The 21,189-nt window shown below is 39.8% G+C and overlaps 1 protein-coding gene across 7 annotated transcripts; it reads left to right on the forward strand.

Moving 5' to 3' along the window:
• Nucleotides 1-61: 61 nt before the first annotated feature.
• On the forward strand, nt 62-17,914 carry CANT1 (calcium activated nucleotidase 1). 7 transcript variants are annotated; one of them, XM_025165446.2, is made up of 5 exons: nt 93-153; nt 3,334-3,424; nt 4,463-5,120; nt 7,360-7,563; nt 7,954-17,914. In XM_025165446.2, exons 3-5 carry the CDS (start codon nt 4,484-4,486, stop codon nt 8,322-8,324), a joined length of 1,212 nt encoding a protein of 403 aa, XP_025021214.1. In that variant the 5' UTR covers nt 93-153; nt 3,334-3,424; nt 4,463-4,483; the 3' UTR covers nt 8,325-17,914. The 7 variants fall into 7 exon arrangements, with proteins under 7 accessions (XP_087994525.1, XP_025021214.1, XP_025021213.1 ...); XM_025165445.2 differs by having other exon boundaries at nt 97-594; XM_025165448.2 differs by lacking the exon at nt 93-153 and adding an exon at nt 1,909-1,933.
• Nucleotides 17,915-21,189: the final 3,275 nt, after the last annotated feature.

Raw genomic sequence — 21,189 nt, forward strand, 5'->3', positions numbered from 1 at the left:
CGACAGCCGGCGCCCGCCATCTTAAATTACCCGAAATGCCCTGCCCGCCCTCGAGCGTGGTATTTTGGGTAGCTTAAGATGGCGGGCGCGAAGGCCGTTTAAAAATGGTGGTGGGCCCACCCCCCGGCCTCAGAAGCGTTTTCGGTGGTGAGGGTGAGGCGAGCTTGTTCGGGGAGCGTTAGGACACAGGAGGCAGGATAGGGGCCAGTGGGTGGCGTTTGTCCCCCTCAGAGGCCGGGGACTCCGGATTGATGACCTCGCCCATCTGAAACCGCCCCGGGAAATGGTTCCGAACTCCTCGTTTGGAACTGGCGTTAAGGCTTCGGGAGTTCTAAACCTGTTCGCGTGTTCTCGAATCTTAGACCAGCCTCACCTACGGGCAGATCCTCCCCAACTAGGATGTAGGAAATATCAGCAGCTTGAAAGATCGTTGAGTTCGCTCAACGCGTTTCGCTTAAAGACCCCGCAGGGCTTCCTTTGTGTGCTACTCAGACAGCGGAGGCAGAATAAAGTGTCTCCGATTCTGCAAACGCCAGGATTTCCGTGCCCTCTACAGCAAAAGTTCTAGTGCCGCTCTCTGCTACCAGACTCACTGTAAGTCTAGCAACACACAGTGAGAAAATGTAGAACTGCAAAGAAGATTTGCGGGGGGGGGGGTTGCTTATGGATATTAGGAATTGGATGAAAGATTTCCAGCAGCAGTTCCATGGCCGCGGTATAATGGGAGAAATCACCTGCTGAGGTTCACCAATAGCTGAAAATATTTATGCATATACGACCCTCAGTGAGTGTAAGTGCTGGACCTAAAGTCTTCCAGGTTTAGATGTACAGGAAAGTCTCACTGTTGTAATTCAGCTAAATGGAGATGTGGATGGAAGCATTGGCTTCTTTCTCCAAAGGCAAGTTCTTCCTACCAAAGTGGTGACTATTTTACATTTACAGAATGTTTAGAACTTCACAGCACTCCTCAGTTGTGAGTGAAAAATGTTCAGGAAAGCTACTGCTAATTATCTGTTTACTCTTACCAATGTTGAGTAGAAATTTTGCCACTTTGAGCAGCTCTTTGAAGGACAGATACCTTACACAGATTATCAACAAATCTTTAAAAGGGTTTTCTTGTAATTATGTATTTTGCTGCTTTTTTTTTTCTGTATGAAAATGGATAATGGGATCTTTTCAGTAGCGTTTTAATTTTTCTGAGCAAAGGAGGAAAAAAAAATGGAAGAGGCAATTGTTTGGGCTGCCTTCTTTTGCAAGAAAGCATATGTTTGTTGTCCCTGCACAAAGGGCCCATTTGACGTAGCCACAGTTGTGACCCAGGTGTCTGGCAAAGATGTGCCAAATAATTTGACAGGAGTGGGCCTGATGATGGTGGTTAGCAAGGCTGGGTAACTGTTCAGGACAGGCTAGCTGCTACTCCCTGCTTACCTAGCCATCCACCATGTTCTCTCACTAAAATGTTTTCAGAAGGAACGGGCATAGCAGCCACACATATAAAGAGGTGCTTACACCACTCTGCTCCAATTACCTGCAGTGTTAAATTATCTGAAATACATTTGGTTGAGTTTGTATTATTTCTTTCATAGTTTGTTACCTTGTGATATTTCCAGATGTCCATTTTTTGTGTTTAAAGGACACCTATCTGGATGTAATGCATTATCACTGAGCCAACAGCCACTGTATACTGTACCTTTTCTATTTCACCTCTGACTTCAGCCTCACTTACTTCTTGTGCAGTGAATGGTGGGAAATGTAGTTTTTCTGTGTACAGGAAGTGCAATATATTCTCTTGGTAAACTAAGGGGTGTTGGGATCTGTAGTAAACTCTTGGGTGTGGTGCATGTCGGGATCTGCAGTCATTTTGGAGGGAGGGTTTGCTGCAGAAAGATCTTCCCTCCTCCGGTTGTTCCCGGTGTGGGGAGGAGCCTGGTCGGTGAGTGGTTAGAAAGGGGGAGATGTAGGGGGGTTTGTTTTTTGTTTCTTTTGCCAGATACCTGGATTCTCAGGAAAAACTGGTGGGACTGAATACGAGGAGAATGCATTTGACACCTTTCTTTTTCTTTTTTGTTCCATTGGCTTCAGTTTACCTCCCAAACTACCCTATCCACTTTATAAGCAAGGCATTTTTCAGTTAATCAAATTACTGTTTCCATCCTCAGAGGTTGGGCCAGCCTGTGTATAGTATTGCTTTTGCTGTATATGGAATGATTTTATTTTCTTACCTGCAAGTCTAGTGTCAGCTTTCAGAGAGGGAGGAAAATAAGTAGGACACAGCCAGTTGACCCCTGTGATTTAGGTCACAGCCTTTGGGTTCTGGTGATGCAGATACTGACCACTCTCTTGTCCATCCAGTGCTGCCTCCTTCTGCCTCTTTCCTGGTTTGCCTCCCATTGAACCCCTTGTTCCTGCAATATGTTGATGGAATTGATGAAGACAGCAGTAGCCCTTTAAAAATAAGCTTCAGTTTGCTCTAGTTGTTCATCCCCACAATGAAGTATCTGATAATGCTACTCCACCCAAAAACATCTTGATAGTGAAGAAGAGAAAGATAATGGATAGTGGGAGCACATGGATGAGCAGAAAAGCACAGAATGGCAGTGGCAATTTTTGGGCCCTTGGACAACTGTCTATACATGCTTTTCATTTCTGCCAGGCCTGCTCCCATCCATTGATTTGATTCAGGTGCCAATGACACTAATATTCACAATTGTGGAATGCTGTGAAGTTTCTCTAGCCATTTTGTAGAATACTGAAGCAGTTACTTCTCTTGACAGGAAGATATTTGCCTAGGCACAATGATGCCAGTCGTGTCTCTGTGCACATCTTGCCCCAGAAATTTAGCCGTTATCGAACATTTTATTCCCCAGAATGTCTCACTCAGGAAGACTTCTGATGTAGCACTGTCATTGTACCAACTGAGAGTTGTCAATGCAGAAATGTTTTCAGCTCTTCATAACTTCCAGTGGATGGATTCTTATGGGCAAATTGGCTGTGGAACTGTTGATGGAAATTTAACATCTGACTTTCAGTTTCCATGTGCACCTTGGATGTTTACCATAAAAAAGCTCCCTTCTTATTGTCTCACTGTGATGCTGTTTAATCTAGTCCAGGATGTATGGTAAATCTAGTAGTATAGAATAACACTGGGAGAACTGCTATTATATAAGCTATGGAGAGTGTGGAGTTTGCAATATCTGAGACATATTACAGCACCATAACTGTTTGAGTAGGAAAAAAAAAATCTGTTGGGTCTTTAAGTAGAACTGGTTGGGCAAGTGAGCAATCTTTGACCTGTTGACATTTCCTGATTGTATTTCCTCAATCCTTCTTCAGGAGGAGTTGAGCTCTGCCACCTGTTCTATTCTGTGGGTGAAGCTTCTCCCCTGAAGTTCCAGCAAGATATGATTCTGGAGCAGTCAAACAGGTCGGGAAGGGTATTAATTTCTACTCAGTGTAATGAAAAGAGACAATTATCTAGGATGGGGTATTTCCTACTGGTGGGTGAAGTATTAAATCTTGTGTTTTCTCAAAGAGCATGTAGAAAATATTTGGTGGTAACTATTGGTTGTAGCCATGGAACATACTCATTGATGATGAGAGGGGAACTGGACTAAAAAAGTTGCTGGAGGTGAAGAGTTGTGTGTTACATAATTTCAGCACACTACCTTTTATGTTCTCATTTGCCACCTTCTAGCACCATTTTGTTGAGGGTTGAAATTTTACTTTAATCCGTTTAGTAGCAAAGGTTTAACTGATTATTGTGAATCCATTTTAATTGTTGAGAACAAATTCTGTGAGTTGAGATCACCTTGTAAATGTACTGCTGTTTACTATTTTGGTTCTCATGTCTAGTTTTAAACATACCATTATCTTCAAACAGTGGAGGGTAGTTTTGTATGTGAAGAGCCTCTGTGGTAAAAGATTTGGACTTCACTTGGATAGAGCTTAATGAGCAACCTTAGTTGAGTCGTGTCTTTTAGCCTGACCTACCTCATGGAAGCATTTGACAGTAAAATGGGAGGTGGTGCCAATGCTATTCTGAACTCCTTGGAGGAAAGGCAAGATAATAGACTGTAAGCTATTTTACTTTAATAGGACACATTTAATCAGGTTTTTCACCTATATTGTGTTAGCTAAAGAGAAAACCATTAACCAATTAAAATTCCTTAATCAGTTGGCAGTTCTGCTTCTTACATGTCAGTTTCTCTTATGCAATTTCCTCTAGCTCCAGCAGGTATCCAGTTAACATATTGTTGGAAGGACCACAGGCTACCTAGCCTTGTTTCCTGTTCCACTACAGAATTTTCAGTCAGTTGTCTGACTTTTTTACATGCTGCTGCAACTCTTTCCATGTTCCTTGTTTTTTCCTTGTCCTTTACCCATAGACATGGGCAACTCTCACAGTACTCCATGGCATGTTCATCCTTTTGTGTTCTTGCTGACCTTGTGTTTTCTTTCCCAGGTTCCCAGGAACCTCAGGCTGATGCCCATCTCAGCCCGTCCACGCCTGCAATGGGATGATCCTCTGAATCCCTTGAGGATTAGTGTGGGCAGTCTTCCGGTGCTGGCGTCCATGACCAAAGCAGCTGACCCCCGCTTCCGCCTGCGTTGGAAGGCCATTGTGGTGACCACTCTGGCCCTTGTCCTTGTGTTGTTGCTCCTTTGTTTCCAGCGTTCATCCCCTGTGAACAGGCCAGTTCCTCTCAATGCTCATACTTGGAGGCTCAGTGTCCTACCTGGTGAGAGGTATAATGACACTTACCCACTGTCACCACCCCAGCGGATCCCAGAAGGTGTGCGGTACCGTATTGGACTCATTGCTGACCTTGACACAAACTCCAAGGGTCCCAGTGAACATACCTGGTTCAGCTACTTGAAAAAGGGTTATCTCACATTGTCAGCCAGTGGGGACCATGTCTCTGTCGAGTGGGATACCCAGGACCATATATTGGAATCTCACCTAGCTGAAAAAGGGCGTGGCATGGAGCTTTCTGAACTGGTAGTCTTTAATGGCAAACTCTATGCTGTGGATGATCGCACGGGTGTGGTCTATCAGATTGATGACACCAGGGTAGTACCTTGGGTGATCTTATCTGATGGAGATGGCACAGTTGGCAAAGGTGAGCTCAGGTTTAAGTTCTAGGTTTTATTTTGGGAGATTCCCTACCCTCTATGTAGTTCTCCAGTTTCTTGATGCCTCTAGTAAACCTATGGCCACCAGAAATCTTTCAGAATTCTCTAAATATCATGCCTCCTTTTTGAAATTTACCTGATTCACTATAACTCTGTTATGTTGTCCAGTAGAGGTAAAACTTCTTTAGAGGTAAAAGTAAGAGACATTTATTTTAGAATTGTTTATTCTGCCTTTTGGCCTAAAAGCCTCCCCCCAGCATCTTCCAAATTAAAAAAAGAAAGAAATATACTCTAAAAGTAACAAAAAAGTGAGGATCATAACATTTGAAGTGCTTTTAGTTTGGAATTTTTGGCTGTGTTTTTAATATATTAAAATAATACTGAAACAGTTTTATTAAGAATGTTATAGCACTGTTCATGTAGCTGTAATGCTTCTTCCATTATTCACTTTGTTAAAATAATGGTGAATGGGAAGTTCTGTTTCCATTATGTATACAGATATGCACACCTCAATGGAAGAGTGATGTAACATTTTATACTAATTTATTTAGTGTGTCTTATGTTGCTCACACCCTTAATGACTCAAGGCAGTTTATAGAAATACCATTAAAACTGCAAGAAGAAAAAGCTAGAACAGTTTTCCAGTGTTACAGGTAGTCCTTGACTTACAACCATTTATTCAGCAACCATTCGAAGTTAGTGGCACTGAACAAAGGGACTTACGACTGGTGCCCAAAGTTATGGCTGTTGCAGTGCCTCCACAGTCACATGATCAAAATTCAGGCACTTGGCAGCCCGCCTACACGACCATGGGGCGCTTCAACTCCCCCACCTGCCTATCTTCCCCCATATCCTTTTGGCCCCCTGCTACCCTACGCTTTGCTGCCCCAGCTGACCTTTGCCATCTTTTTGCTCCTCCTGCTGATGAGGCGTGCCTGGCCCTTTGCAAGGCAGCTACTGGCCATGTGAGGCTTTCTTCCCCTCGTGGTTTCCTTGCAAGAACTGGGGAAGATGGCCTCATGTGACCAGCACCTGCCTTTGCAAGAAGACGGTAAAGGTCAGCTGGGGTGGCAGAGCACAGCATGGGAAGGGCCTCAAGAATGCAGGGTGGCAAGGGCGACTCTGGCTGGGATTGGGCTGGGACAGCTGTGGCTTCCCAGGGCGTGGCAAGCAACCCCAGAGCTGCGTGGTTCTGGGGCTGCTTGCCACCCCGCAAGGCAGGGTTCAGGGCGGCCAGAAGGACAGGGACAGGGACAGGGATGGGGTGGAGGGAGGCCCTTACCTTACTGAGGCTTGGGGCTGGGAGGGATGAAGCCTGGAATGGCTTGGATTGGAGTGGATCCTCGGCTAATGACTGGTGGATTTGCTTAATGACTGCAACAGAGAGTGCTGGGATTGCTGTTGCTAAGCAATGCAGTCACGTGACATCTTGCTTTACAACCACGTCACTTAGCAATGGAAATTCTGGTCCCAATTGTGGTAAGTCGAGGACTACCTGTATGTTTTGTTTTGTTTTTAAATACAACTGATAAAAATGGTGTCTGTTGTAAAACATCAGAAATGTATTGAGCTGCTCTGGGTACGTTGTCTTATTACCTGTATCAGGATCGTAATCCATATAAAGATCATGACACTAAGGCATTTTTATGTGCAGAGTATAATGATGTAAAGCAGCAGTTCTCAAACATTTTGGTGTTAGGACTCCTTTACATTCCTAAAAATGATTGAAGATTCCTAAGAGCTTTGGTTTATGTGGATTTACTGTACTGTATTAGAAATTAAAACTGAGAAATTTTAAAATAATTTATTTGACTTTGCGGACCCCCTGAAAGAGTCTCCAGGACACCCAAGGGTCCCCAGAACCACTGATGTAAAGAGATAGAAAGTATACAGTAGCACCAGATGATTTGGAAAGTAGCTTGCACTTGTAACTTACACTGGAAGAGCAAAGAATTATTAACACCAGAGGCTGTTTGGAAGCACATGAAGAATATAGAGACGGGGGTTGGTGGTGAGGGAGGCAAGTTTATGTTGAAGAAAATAGTTGGTAAGGTAATTTGGTCAAACTGTAATTTACTCATGTTTTGAACAGAGTTTTTTTCTCCTAACACCAGACAGACCCCTTTTAACCTCCTGAGGATACTGTGAAGTTTATCTTAAGGGAACTGTCCGTGGATAGTTCAGGTTGGATAAGTGATGCCTTACATTGTCTCTCATTTTGTTCAGGATTTAAGGCAGAATGGTTGGCAGTGAAGGATGAGCATCTCTATGTAGGAGGCCTGGGCAAAGAATGGACCACAACTACGGGAGAGGTGCTCAATCAAAATCCAGAATGGGTGAAAGTCATTGGCTACAAAGGTGATGTGGCTCATGAGAACTGGGTGACCAATTACAATGCACTCCGGACTGCAGCTGGGATCAAACCTCCAGGTGAGCAATGGACAGGCTTGTAGTGCAACATAATAAACCTGCCAGCATCTGGATAGTGTGTGTAATTCTGTTTCTAATACTTTTTTCCTGAAAAATGAAGGCTTTATTTATATGCACCTAATTGTTGGAATTAAAGAGGCAAAGAGGATTTGGATTTTTAGGATCAAAAATACAGGTGTCCTTAGAGAGAGAAGGCAGAGCATAATGTCTCCTCTTTATTCTTGTGCTGCCTATGATTTACCAAAATCAATATCTATAAAGTTTCTACCACCATCCTTTAATGTTGTAATAGTCCGGTTCTTTTCCCTTGGAACTATGCCAGCTGATGCTGTATTATAATTCATCTGGTGTCGCTTGTGGATGTCTATCTTGGTTCTATATACTTCCCAGGTTACTTGATCCATGAGTCTGCCTCTTGGAGCGAGAGACTGCAACGCTGGTTCTTCCTGCCACGCCGTGCCAGCCATGGACGCTACAATGAGCAGGAGGATGAGCATCGTGGCACCAACTTGCTTCTTAGTTCCACACCAGACTTTACTGATATCACTATGAGCCATATTGGTGATATCATTCCCACCCATGGCTTCTCTTCCTTCAAGTTTGTCCCTGACACTGATGATCAGATAATTGTGGCATTAAAATCTGAAGAGGATGCTGGACATGTGGCAACCTATATCACTGCCTTCATGCTGGATGGGCGTTGCCTGTTACCTGAAACTCGCATTGGTTCTGTCAAATATGAGGGCATTGAGTTTATCTAATTGAAAGAATTCATACTTTTAAGCAGGTCAGATGAACTGCTGAGAGATGGCAGAAGTTCTGTTCCTGGTTTATTGCTCTAACTGCTGCAGAGCATTAAGGGACATTGAAGTGCTTCTCTTGACATAGTTTTCACCTCAGTAAAAACTACTTTACAATTGTAGCTTGTTTCTGTGCTGACCCCTAGTGGTACAAAGTGTGCAATGCCTGTATGGCCTTTTTTCCCCCTCCGTTGCATCCTAGGACTTAGCCCACTCCCTGCTTTATTCAACCAAGCTATTGATCTGGCAGAACAAACCTAGTGAAGAATTGCCTTATTCTTCCCTATTCCACCTTCCTTCCCCCCTTACTATTCACATGTGCCTTTGCTGAGAAGAGGAAGTCTTCAAACCCAGTTATTCAGCAAAGATATTATTCAAATTTTTGGAAGGTCTGCCTTGGCTCTGCCTATTCCTGCAACAATAGTTTTATCTGCACAGGTACCTCTTTTTGATAGAAAATTGCAGGTGGGACTTTGGCCTCTAGTCTGGAACTTTTCTGGTAACAGCAGAAAAGGAGCTGATGCCATAGTTTGGGGCATTTTGTCTTTGGAACAAAAGGCTCATCTTCTGTTATGAGCGACCTTATGACTGAGGCAAAGAGATCCCTTTATGCTAGTCTTAATCTTGAGATATCAAACTTCATATTGGTAAGAAACCTAAAAGATATATAACAAGCCATAATTGGCTTCCAGTTTTAAACATTACATTCTCAGGATATGTACTGGAGTGTTATTCAGGTCATGGTTCGAAAGTTTGTTTTCCCTGATCCTTCATTTAAAAAAAAAAAAAATTGGTTTCAGTGTTAGGAAACAAGATCTTATGAGAATACTATAGCTGGAATCAGGTTCTGAAGTTATTCCATCTACAGAATTTTTAGCATTCAGTGTTCTTTTGCGTGTAATAGAATGGGCAAGTGAACTTACTTTGGCTTCCATGTCCCTTCCTTGTTCTTGAACATTTTCTTTTAAGTTTTATGGCAATCCTAGCACTGTGTCTTATTTTTCAAATAAATTATCAGCAGCTTTTCTAGTTCGAAGGTCTGTGGTGACTTTAGTTACCTGAATGGAACAAAAAAAATAATGTGTTGACAGTCATGACAAGTGCCAACTTTTGAGCAGATAAGATAAAAATATATGTTTAAGAAACACAAATATTATGGAACAGTTTGTAGGAACGTAGGCTACAGAAACTCCAAAGAAACGTAATGATTTTTTGGGTATGCCAAAATGTACATGATTGAAGCCTATGCCATAAATGTGTGTGAAGATAAATGAATGTGCTTTATACCAAATCAGACCATTGTGCTCATCGTACTCAATATTGTCTATTCTAACCGGTAATTCCCTTTAGAGTTTGGTCCTAGGCTATTTTGCATGCAAAATATGTACTCTATCATTGAACAGCAGTTTCTCATTCACAGAATATCTGATGCAATTTTAGTGGGGATTGACTTATATCAGATGTTCCCCAAATACTTCTACCCCAACATCTTCTGTTTGTATCTTAGAGCATAAACTATAAAATGATACATTAGGAGGGTGGAATACAAATCTCTATATAAATGATCTCTTTTGAATATTGTGTGAAATTCAGAAAGACTGGTCACTAGATGGCAGTACTTGTTTGTTACACAGCCATGGCATGAAGAGCTCCTTCAGCTTGCCTTGGAATGATCAGTACGCCCTCTGGAGGTGTGGCATAATGTTTACATCAAATGTGTCAAGTCCAATCAGTATTTGTGTGTGTTGGCATTTGCTGTTAAATATACTTAAGATTTAGATCATAAATGTAAGAATCCAAGACATACAAAAATAATAAATGAGTTTGGACACACACAGTCAGATTTTGATAACTGCCTCCCATTTTATGTAGAGAATATTGCCTATAAAGTTGAATTACTTTTAGTAATCTGCTAATAAGAGTTAAATTGGCAAAAATGATTACTTAGTAACAATTTAGGGATTGTTTCTGGGAGGCTCAGGTATGACGTTTAAATATGAGCTCATTAGCATCACCCTAGCTCTTTGTGTAGTATACCTTTTTTGTTAAGGGATTGATAACAAGAAGCAAAAATAATTATTTGAAGTTCAGTTAGTAGGAACTTTCATGTGAGCAGAACGCTAGAACTCTGGAAAAATGCAAATATATTTCTGATTTCTAAATCGTTCTTTTTCAAACACTCCACAAAGGAACCTACATACTAGCTAATTAAAACCCTGGCGGAAACACTGTCCAATTGTTAAGCATCTTCATCTCTGGGCAAATTAGCAAGTTAAAGTCTTATTTGGATATCATGGTAGTTTCTTTTATTCTAAGGGCCTCTGCCTGGATGTTTGACCTGTCCCATGGATGTTTGACCTGTCCTGTTGAATCAGCCAGCCCAAACTCAGTCAGAGCTAATCTTCAAAGGCAGGCTTCTGATTAATCCCCAAATTAAGCTACTGAGCCATTGATTTAATCGCATCCTTGTATGTCCAAAGTTGTATTCTGTGTGGTTTTGTTCAACATTTTTAAGTTTTAGTTGAGTTCAGCTTTATTTAAGGAAGCTCACAGAATTCAGCAGTCAGATGTTTTACATGGCTCTACAATCTTTGTATGAATTGCTTGGCAAGTTGCCCCCTCCCCATAATCTCTGATGCCCTCTAAATGTATCGGACCATCTCCCATATGCTTTAAATGGGATGACTAATAGCAATGCTGTCTTGAGGGTCACGGAAGTCCAAAATGTCTACAGTAGAAGGGACAAGTTTGGAGAAGGGTACCCAAGTTCACTCTTACACAAACAAGATAAACTATTACCAGTACCATCATTTTTCTCTCTGTAAATAACCTTACCTTATATATCCAGATACAGTGTCATGTTCTCTATGGAAGTTTCATTTTTAAAAGATGAAATTTAAAAAAAAAGATGTAAATAGAGAATAACCAAATGCCTTAAGAGAGAGATTCTCTTAAAATATTGTTAATCAGGTTTACTGCAAGGAAAAGGATTAGATTAGTTGCCAACTGGTTATGTACATACTTTGGCCCTGCCTTTTATCAGTGTGTGTGTTAAGGTGAGTCCTTCTTGATCCCTTTGATCCCTTTCTGCCTCTTGATTTAATGGGGAATTGGCTAACCATTTAAGAGATACGAACAGAAGGTGTTCTTGTTCTGCAGCATTTTGCAAACATCCATTCTCATTCCCAAGTTCAGAGGACCTCTTTGGAAGAACAGCTGGAGATGGGACGCACATTGGCAAATAACAGAGGGGTCTGAACCTTCCCAACTATGCCTTTGGGCCTGGCTTCCCTTTTGCCTTGGTGCAGCTTCTGGTTTTGGGTTATGTAGTACTGCCACCAACCACCTTCATGGAGGAAAGAAGTACCTTGCCCTGATTCTTTCCCCTTAATACCAGCTTTTGAGAGAGAGGGGGCTCACAGTCTGAGCGATTTACCTACAAATGGCCTGATGATGATAAGGTGGAAAATAAACTCTGTAGCATCACCCCTGGTCTTTGTAGCTCTGAGGCATGTAGCCAGAGACTAGTAGCTCTGTAGCCTTGTTCCCCTTTTTAATCATATATTTATTAAGCATTTCTGAGAAAAGGGAAAAGAAAAGCAGACAAGGAGAAAAGACAGAAAGAAAGAGAACACAACATGAATAAATGGCATTTACAAGCATAGGACTAGGTTAATTTTTTCAATATTTAATTAGTTTTAAATAACTGAATATATTGTTTTAAAAGCTCCAGATCATTGTTAAAATCGAGGTCATATATAAATATCAATAGCAGTCAGCAGAATATAGATCATAAAATGAGATTAGGAATTGGAATAACTTCTGTCCGAACAGTTGAAGATCTATTTGAAGGTTAAAATATTTAGACTTCAAGAGAAACTCAAATTTTGGATGTGGTACAAGCCTGCATGTAGAATTACAGTTCAAAAATGGTTTCCAAATTGAGTTAAATTCTGTGTCAGATTTACTTTTAAGATAGTAAGTTATTTTGGACACTGAAGCAGACTCCTACAACTTAATTAGCCATGCAGAAGGTACTGTACATACTGTACAAGTATCCATGTAATAGTTGCCATATGCAAAACTAATTCAGTATACTTTGTGGGAATGTAAAGTTTAGTAATATTTACTTTTTTAAAAATAAGTTCAAAAGGAAATTTAGTTTTTAGAATTTTTTTCATTATAAATTATTTTCCCAAAATTGTTAGACTTTACTAAATTGCCATCAAATATAGAAAAATAATCCAATGTGGTTGTAACATTTCCAACAATTTTTAGAGAATGAACTGTCTATGTTAGCAATTAATACTGGAGTAATATACTCATGTAGAACATATACCAGTTTTCTCTAATATTTGGTGTGAATTTAATGTTTCTCTTCCATTAACATTTCTCTTGTGCATGTCCATTGTTGTATCTAAATTCTGCATCCATTTAATCATAGTCTTTAACTAGCTCATTTTCTGACTCATGTTTCATTGATAGTTTATAAATAAGGCCCAACAAATCTCCAAATTATGTGTTAATAAGGTTTTCAAATTGAGTCAAGCGTCTAACTGTTTCCCTTTGGTTTTTGCAATTCTTTTAAAACTATTGCTTATTTGAAGATACTGAAACTGGTAGCGTGGTTCTGGCTATTCCAAGGAGAAAGTCTCAAAAGATGTTATATTTGCCTTATTAAAAAATAAAATCTTGCAGTTTATCTGAGTTGATATCTCTCCACTGAGCAGTGCTTTCCTCTTCATAAAGATCAATATTTAATAACAAGGTGAGAGGTGATAATTCTGATTCTTTTCCTGTATTTATCCCAATCCTTTAATACATTGCTTATTATTACATAATCGCATATAAACTTTTGTTTGTATCAGTCCGAAGATATTTGTGCAGATCATCTGAGAGTCTTGCTCCTTCAGTAGAGGTAATGAGGTGATATGATCTAATCAGTAATTCAGGTTAGACAACCAGCTTCATAATATAGTTTAAAGATGGGAGCTGCCAGGCTACCTTGTTCTTTCAAATCCTGTAGCATTGTAAATTTAATCCTTGGTATTTTATTGGACTATACAAATTGTGTTACTTGCCTCTGCCAGTCATTTAATACCTTATTTTCAATTTTTCTTGGAATAATTTGGAACAGAAAATTAATCCTTGGTAGATTATTTATTGTAATGGCTGCAATTCTTCCTAACCAAGACAGTTTTAACTTTCTCCATCTTAAAATATCTGCTGTTACATTTTTCCAGATGTGTGAGTAACTATTTTTAAATAGATACTATTTTTGTCAAGTCATTCCTACATACAGGTCGTCCTCATTTAGAAACAAATTCATTTAGCGACCGTTTGCAGTTACAGTGGTGATGAAAAAGTACCTTTGTGACCAATCCTTGCCTTTATGACCTTTGCAGGTTACAGTGCATAAGGCAAAGGAAAGCTGAAGTAAAATCATAAAATTGTGATGTTTCACTTAGCGACCGCTTCACTTAACCAAATTGCCAATCCCAATTGTGGTTGCTAAACGAGGACTGCCTGTATTTGCAGTAATGTTAAATCCTGTACAGAAATTCTTTCTCAGTTAAATTCCATGACAACAACTGAATTTTATCTTATTGATCCAATGTTGACAGCAAACCATACTGGTATATATATTCTATTATCAATTCTAAATATTTGTGGTTACTTTGGTTGAGTAACTGATGAGTACAACATCATCAATATATAATTTCAGTTTATATTTGTGAGTTGCTAATTTAATTCCTGACCCTAATGCCAACAAGAATAAGGCAGGTAAAAGTTCATTATGGTACATGTTTGTGATAGAAACCATTTACTGTTATCATGACTCCTTGTTCCTTATACTCTGTATCTGTGTGACTCACAGGGATCACACAGTTAGACCCAGAGTTCATTTTCAAAGACCCTTACAAATTATCAAAAGTTTCCTCTGCATTGAGAAAGAGTCATAGCCACCTTCTTACTTTTCTGATTTACATGATCAGTAACATTCAAGTTATATCTGATGTCTCTCATGTATATTTTTGGAACAAATCCAGTTTGATAAGGATGTATGATGTATTAATTCAGTTAAAAGTCCATTTATTGCCTTCGCAAGTATTGCCATAAACAGTTTGTAGTCTGCATTCAGTAAGGAAATAGATATGTATGACTTTGGATAGATTTAGTGATTTCCTTTTTTATAGATCAGAGATGAAATCTTCTTTCCACTGCAAAGGAAGTTCTTGACACTGTTGAAGCCAACTGATTACCCAATAATAGTGGTTTAGCCTAAATTTCTTGTTTCTTTAGCAATAGGTAAGCTGCAATTTATCTGTTACCTTTTTCAAAATACTTCTTTTTAACAAAATTCAACTACCCTATCTCCTTTTGAAGAGATGAAAACAAAAGCATCCATCTTATGATTTAAAAATCATGTTATTAAAAATAGGAAAAGGGGGGGCAAGTAGAATTTTATTTCAGGTTGTCAAATGTACCTAAAGCTAAAAAGCTACAGTAATGCTATATTTTACCTATACGTGAAAGATTCATGTTCACCTCACATGAACACACATACTAGTTAGAAACTCACCCAGTCCTTACCAGATTAGAGAAGGTATCTACAAGTTGTTACATGAAAGATTACAGTATATAGAACAGAAGCTTAATTAATGGTCTATAAAAGCAACTTCTTGTTCTTCCTCTGCTTCTGTTCAGTTCTGCTCAGAGGCTTGTCAGGACCAATGCTGCAACTCCTCAGTACCTCCATTCAAGAGTAAATGCAAGAAGAAATTGGTTTAGGATAAAAGTCCAGCAGGATCTGCGCTTTCAGATATTCTGCTCTTGCTTTTCAGCCTCCGAAGGACGCTGGGCTGCTGCAATGCACACGACATTCTCTATCTTATATCCATGCTCCCTCTCTGTTTCACACATACACACTATTTACATGAACCACATAAAATTAGGTTTTAACAATAGCTCCAGGCCACTGGATATTTTCTGTCCTCTTTGCCCACAAACCCAAGTATTTATAGGAAGGAAGCATGATTATTATGATTACTCATTCTGATTAGCATAGATACTAAAAAAAAAACCTTTTAAAAATCAGTGTGGCCTTAATCCAGGTATCTGTTGGCAATTAGCTCATTGCACATAAGGGTGTACAGAAAATGGGAAACTTTCCTCCTAACCCTGCTGAGCACCAAGAGCTGCATCTTTTCTCTCATATGTACAAATGGGTATGGTCATATACCATTTTAATTAGAGCTCATTGTGAGCTCAAAGTTGAAAAAAACTGCTCTAAAGAAATTAGCAGCAGCCAGTTTGTGGATCCATGTTTCCAAAGTCTCATTCATGTGACCTAAAGCAAAAAGGCTCACTTGAACTTGATGCTGTTAATCTTTCTTTGAGAGTCTGCTTAAATGTACAAATACCTATTTATTTTATATCCCATTTTTTTCCATTGTGAAATTCATTTATTCAGCCACTCTTGTTCTGTTGTCCATCCACTTCAGCAGAAAGCAAGATTGTTCAGTATTTCTTTCAACAAAATTGATTGAAAGCAGATTGGAAAAAGTTAAAGAAATCTCAGCAATTGGATTGCTTTCACTTTAGAATCTAATTTATTTCCCATATTGCTAAGGTGGAGACTTTTTCAGTCTTGTACTTAAGGCCTCAGTATGATCTGCTGAGAAGGCTATTCTCTCAACTGGTAAGTGAGGAATGTCCTGTGCTCAACAGGTGAATCTCTCACAGAAACTGAACATACCATTAAATCCACTGACCTAATCACACATCATGTGCTTTCAAACCATGCCCTGGGAAGCTGTCTCCCATCTGCATATCTGAATTGCTCACTATGCATGTGCTCCTGAAAAATGGTGTGCTTTCCCCAGTACTGTTGTGGTGCTAGAAGGGTAAAACAGTTTCCAAGGTCTGCATTTGACCGAAAGGGTACAAGAGCAGTCTGAGTAATACCTAGCATGAACGTTAGGCTTGATGCCACGCAGTGACATTTCACAAGGTGACATAAATAGTGAAAACAGAAAAGAAAAAACTCCCAATATCTCCTTATGAGATGTCACTGCATGGCATCCTGGTACCCTTTGGATCGGGAGTTTTTTCTTTTCTGTTTTCACTATTAAAATTATCTATTTTTTTTGCCATATAGTTTTGGGGATGTTAGTTTAACTAAAACGTAGTTTTGTTTGCCATTGTTACTACAATAACTGTATCATCTTTATTACCATTGATACTGGTTTGAAAGTTTGATACAGTTACAAAAAATTGTTGATGATTTGGGATGATCTAAGATTAATTCAGCAGCGCAGAGGCATTGATCTTTCATTTATTTTTCAGAGTCCATCTGTACATTTGAATCAGACAGGGAACAAGAAATGGCAAATCAGCTACTGGGAAGCAAGCAACATGAATTTTACATTTATGCTTTTAATACATGTATGAGTTCCAAACCAAGGAAATACTCCCTGGATAAGCCTCCCATGGCTAAATCCCTGGCTGTTCAACTCCTTCAAACTCTGGAACTTGCAGCTTTTTTAAACTTAATTTTTAATTGGGACCTTATATTGTTGAAACTTGCAGTATGCCTAACCCCCCCCCCCGCAAAAAAACCTAGATATTTTGTGGTTCTCCATGTGGGGAGGTGAAAATCAGCACAAGAGAACTGTATTTTGTCTATGGAAAAAAATACTTTCCCTCTTCTGCCCACTGGCATATTTATGGATAGATTCAAAATATATGGCTCAAGTGGACTGTGCCATTGTGTGGGTTTATGGAAATGCATAGTAAGAGATTCTTGGTGTATTGCCAATGCATGGGGTTCTGCTGTGCTTATGCTATGTGGATGGTCACATTTTTTATGACACAGTTGCTATGGGAGAGGCAGGAGGCTGCTCAGAAGGCTTTCCAATCCATCCCTTCTAAATGCTACTGCATTTGTGCTGAATGAGTAAAGGAAAGAGTCTTACTGTATTACAAGAGCTGAGCACCCTGCACATCACTGAGTATTGTATATGGGGGTAGGAAAGCAGTTTAAATTTCACAGGACATTCTAATTGTTTTGATCTTTCAGTAATATGTCTGGTTTCCAGATCTGGGCTGCAACACTCCAGGTCCTGCTAGGACATGGCTGCCATCTAGTGGTCATCTGGAGTTTTGCAATCCAGATCTGGTAGCCATAATCAAGTGACATTAAACTGTTTGCCATCAGCATCACTGCAAGTGACATACAATCGCTGTCTTTGCCAGGGTAGGAGAGTCAGACCGTTTCCATGTGTGAGGGTCACACCCATTTCACATCAGTACCACCCTTCCATGACCTTGCAATGTGCAGCTTCTGACCATCTTGAAACTCTTAAGCTGATGAACTCCAGAAGTTAATCATGTCAGTTTGTGTTCCAGAGAAAACACAGTGATGATAGTTGATGGATAGGAACTCTTGTCTCATCCCATTTCCTAATTCTGGGATTCCACCTCACTCCAGAAGCCAGACAACCTTGGTGCTTTGGTTCTCTCTCCCTCCCCCCCCCCCCTTCCTCACAGCAAAAGCAATCTTCAGGAGTGAAGATTGGGATGGGGTAGAAAGCTGCCTTTTGGGGGGGGGGGTCTCCCATTGCTGTCTAAAGGGAATCCAAGATGGGCTACTTACTGTTTGCAGAAGGCATGATCTCACACAAAGCCTGGATCTCTGGACCAGCCAACCAAGGCAGGCTCAGGCCAGATCAAGGGTATCCTTCAGGGTTAGGACATATTCTTTCCACCAGGTTTGTTACAAAGGTGTTCCTCTTGACTGCTAATACTCTGTCTGCTATGGCTAGACGTACTAACTCATTGTTTAACTTGGGCTTCTCAGAGATTTTGACGGCTTACCAAAGGAAGACCAGTAGGACAAATCTAGAATCTAATTCCAGAGACCTGGGCAATTTACCTGACAGCAAAATCAGACATCTGAAATTAAGGGTCTGAACAAACTGTATCCTGCTAGGATAGGATAAAGCATATGTTGATGTCTTAAGCAGCAAGAAATGATTATCAATTTCTATGCAATGGTGCTTATTAGAAAGTACATTAATCTAAGGAGTAAGATTTACAGTACTCCTTTGATAGGAGCTTGATAGGGGAGAGAATTTGATAGGCTTGAACCCAGATCTGGAGCACTGGCATTAATTAACCATGCCAACAAACTGTGCCAGGATGGAATCTGGGCCTAGCAAGTTGTCTCAAATCTGGAATTTACTAGATAAATTCTGGGCATTCCATAACCACATGGAAAAAACTTGCCCATCATTCCTGTTTATAAAATGTTCCCTGTACCAAATTGCTGAGACAGAATTGCTAGAAAATGTAGCTGCTAACATGAGTATATTTTTAATTAGCAATGTAGGACAGTACCTGAATGTAGCAGTCTATTTGACAGTCAGCTGCAACCAGTCATTTACAGAATCTCACTTGCAACAGTAATTTTTGGTGTTGCAAGTGATGCATTTATTTAATGTCATGATGCGTTTATTTAATCAAGTGGAAAACATCCATTGCGATGGAAGAAGAGGAAGCAACTGTTGAATTGGGATGTTTTATTCTGAAATACAAATGTCAAGAAAATTTGTGACATTAGAAAGTGATACAGGATACAGTTTTTAATTAAAGCATTCATCTTCACCTCAGCTAATCTTAAAACCTAAGAACATGAAAGGTATTCATTAATTGGTCAGTGCCCATCTCCAGCTCATCAGTTACAAAAAATTGGAATTCTTCCTATTAGGAGAAGCTACACATAGTTATTTTAGGGTAATAGTTCAAAGTAGCAGCTCTGAAATTGTATCCATCGTTATCATCATCATCATGATCAACAATATACAATATAGACTATCTGTCTGACTGTCTGTCTATCAATCAATCAATCAATCATATGTATTTGAGGGAAATAATTGCTACTTGATGTTTCAGGCTCCTCCATTTAGTACAGCCTCCCTTACCCACTGCTGTCCAGATGGATTGGGTCAATCCATGTAGCCATGCTGAAGAGGAATTCTGAAAACCGTATTCTGCATATTGGGTGGTGACAACCTGGATCAGGTTTGTATCCCGCCACAGCTAACTTTCTCTTCTCTGTTTGTGGGCATGTACAATGGAGTGGGGTGGCTGACTGATGAAAATTCCATCTGTGTGGAAATCTGTTACAAGGGCCAGTAGAGAACAATAGCTGAGATACTGGCAATGCCTGCTGTGTCTGCTGTTTCCTGCTTTATCAATACAACAGCAGAAGAAATTCTAGTAAAATTGCTAGATGTCCAGCTGAATCACCATCAAGGTCAAAGTTTGGGCATAATTTCAATAGCAGTGGGGGAGGAACAAACTTACATTGTATTATATCCTATACTCTGGTTCCACAATCAAATAGCACAATTTTGCACAAATCCCAGACTCTCGCTGCCCAGAGTCACCTTGTGTGAAATGGGCAGCAATATAAATATGATAAATAAATAAATAAAAAATAAAGAGTTTTGTTGTTAGTGATTTACTACTTCTATCGTATGGAGCTTAAGAGTGGGCCTCTTTTTTTGATTTTTTTTATCCTGCCTGCATTATTTTTATAAATAACTCAAGGTGGCAAAGAAACCTAGTTTCAATGAGATGGGTGGCGACAAATTTGATTGATTGATAAATAAATAAATCTCCTTCCTCCTCCTGTTTTCCCCAAAACAACCACCCTATGAGGTGAGTTGGGCTGAGAGAGCATGACTGGCCCAAAGCCACCCAGCCGGCTTTCATGCCTAACATGGGACTAGAACTCCCCATCTCCTGGTTTCCAGCCTGGAGCCTTAACCACTAGACCAAACTGGCTCTAACATACAATTCTGATGTGCTTGGGTTCATAACCAAATTTTCCAAAATCATGAACATGGTAAATTAAAGCACCCTGTCTGTAGAGAGGCTCATACTATTCCATAAGTTTATTTTTTCATTGTATGGTGGCTATTATTTTAGCATGACATTGGAAATTCATAGCAAGCTTCTCCCTCTCCCACTGTTCTGGTTATTGAGATCTGCTTAGATTTATTCTTGCTGTTTTATTTCTAGACATTGGATTTAATTGGGAGGAGGGGGGTATTTTGGATCTTTCTGGGTGTTTTCCTAAGGATTTTGGCAAGCTATATGACAGCAGCAGGACCATGACTTCAGCTTCACTGTGCTGGCAGCAGACACAGGTGAGCAGATTCTTTGTATAAACAATGAAATCAGCTTTCTGTTGCAGGGGAAGAGGAGGGTGCAGCTCCCTCCAGTGAAAAGCAGGAGGATTCACTTTGTCTTGCAATGGTGCACTTCAGCAGTGGATGAGAAGAGGGTAGCCTTGAATTAGCTACTAAGGAATACAGTTATGTACCTGTTATTCCTTTCTCAGTTGTTAATCTTGAACAAAGCACTCCCTTTGTTCGAGGAAGAAAACATGTTCAAAACATGTGAGAGAGATTGGTAGGTATCGTTTTTTATACAAATTCAATATCTCTATCTTTTTATAACAAAACAATCTTTAATCTTAAAAAAGCTTTAAAAATTAAAAATATAAACTAAAGATACAAACTAAGAAGGAAAAAATCTATCTTATATACTTAGTCACTGGTTTACTAATTAATTCGCTACTATAATATGAACAATACAAGATATTATTGTGAGGTATCACAGAATATCTGCCATAATAACACATATTGCTGCATCTTTTGATTGGTTGAAAATACTTCCTTTTCCAAAACAGGTAGATCATACTTTTCCAATAACCATTCCTTGACAGCTGGAATAATACAACTTTTCCAATTTT

This window comes from Python bivittatus, unplaced genomic scaffold (genome assembly GCF_059951505.1).
Source record: "Python bivittatus isolate LINGU-HERP-01145 unplaced genomic scaffold, Pbiv_v1 ctg000220_np1212, whole genome shotgun sequence".
Taxonomy (NCBI): domain Eukaryota; kingdom Metazoa; phylum Chordata; class Lepidosauria; order Squamata; family Pythonidae; genus Python; species Python bivittatus.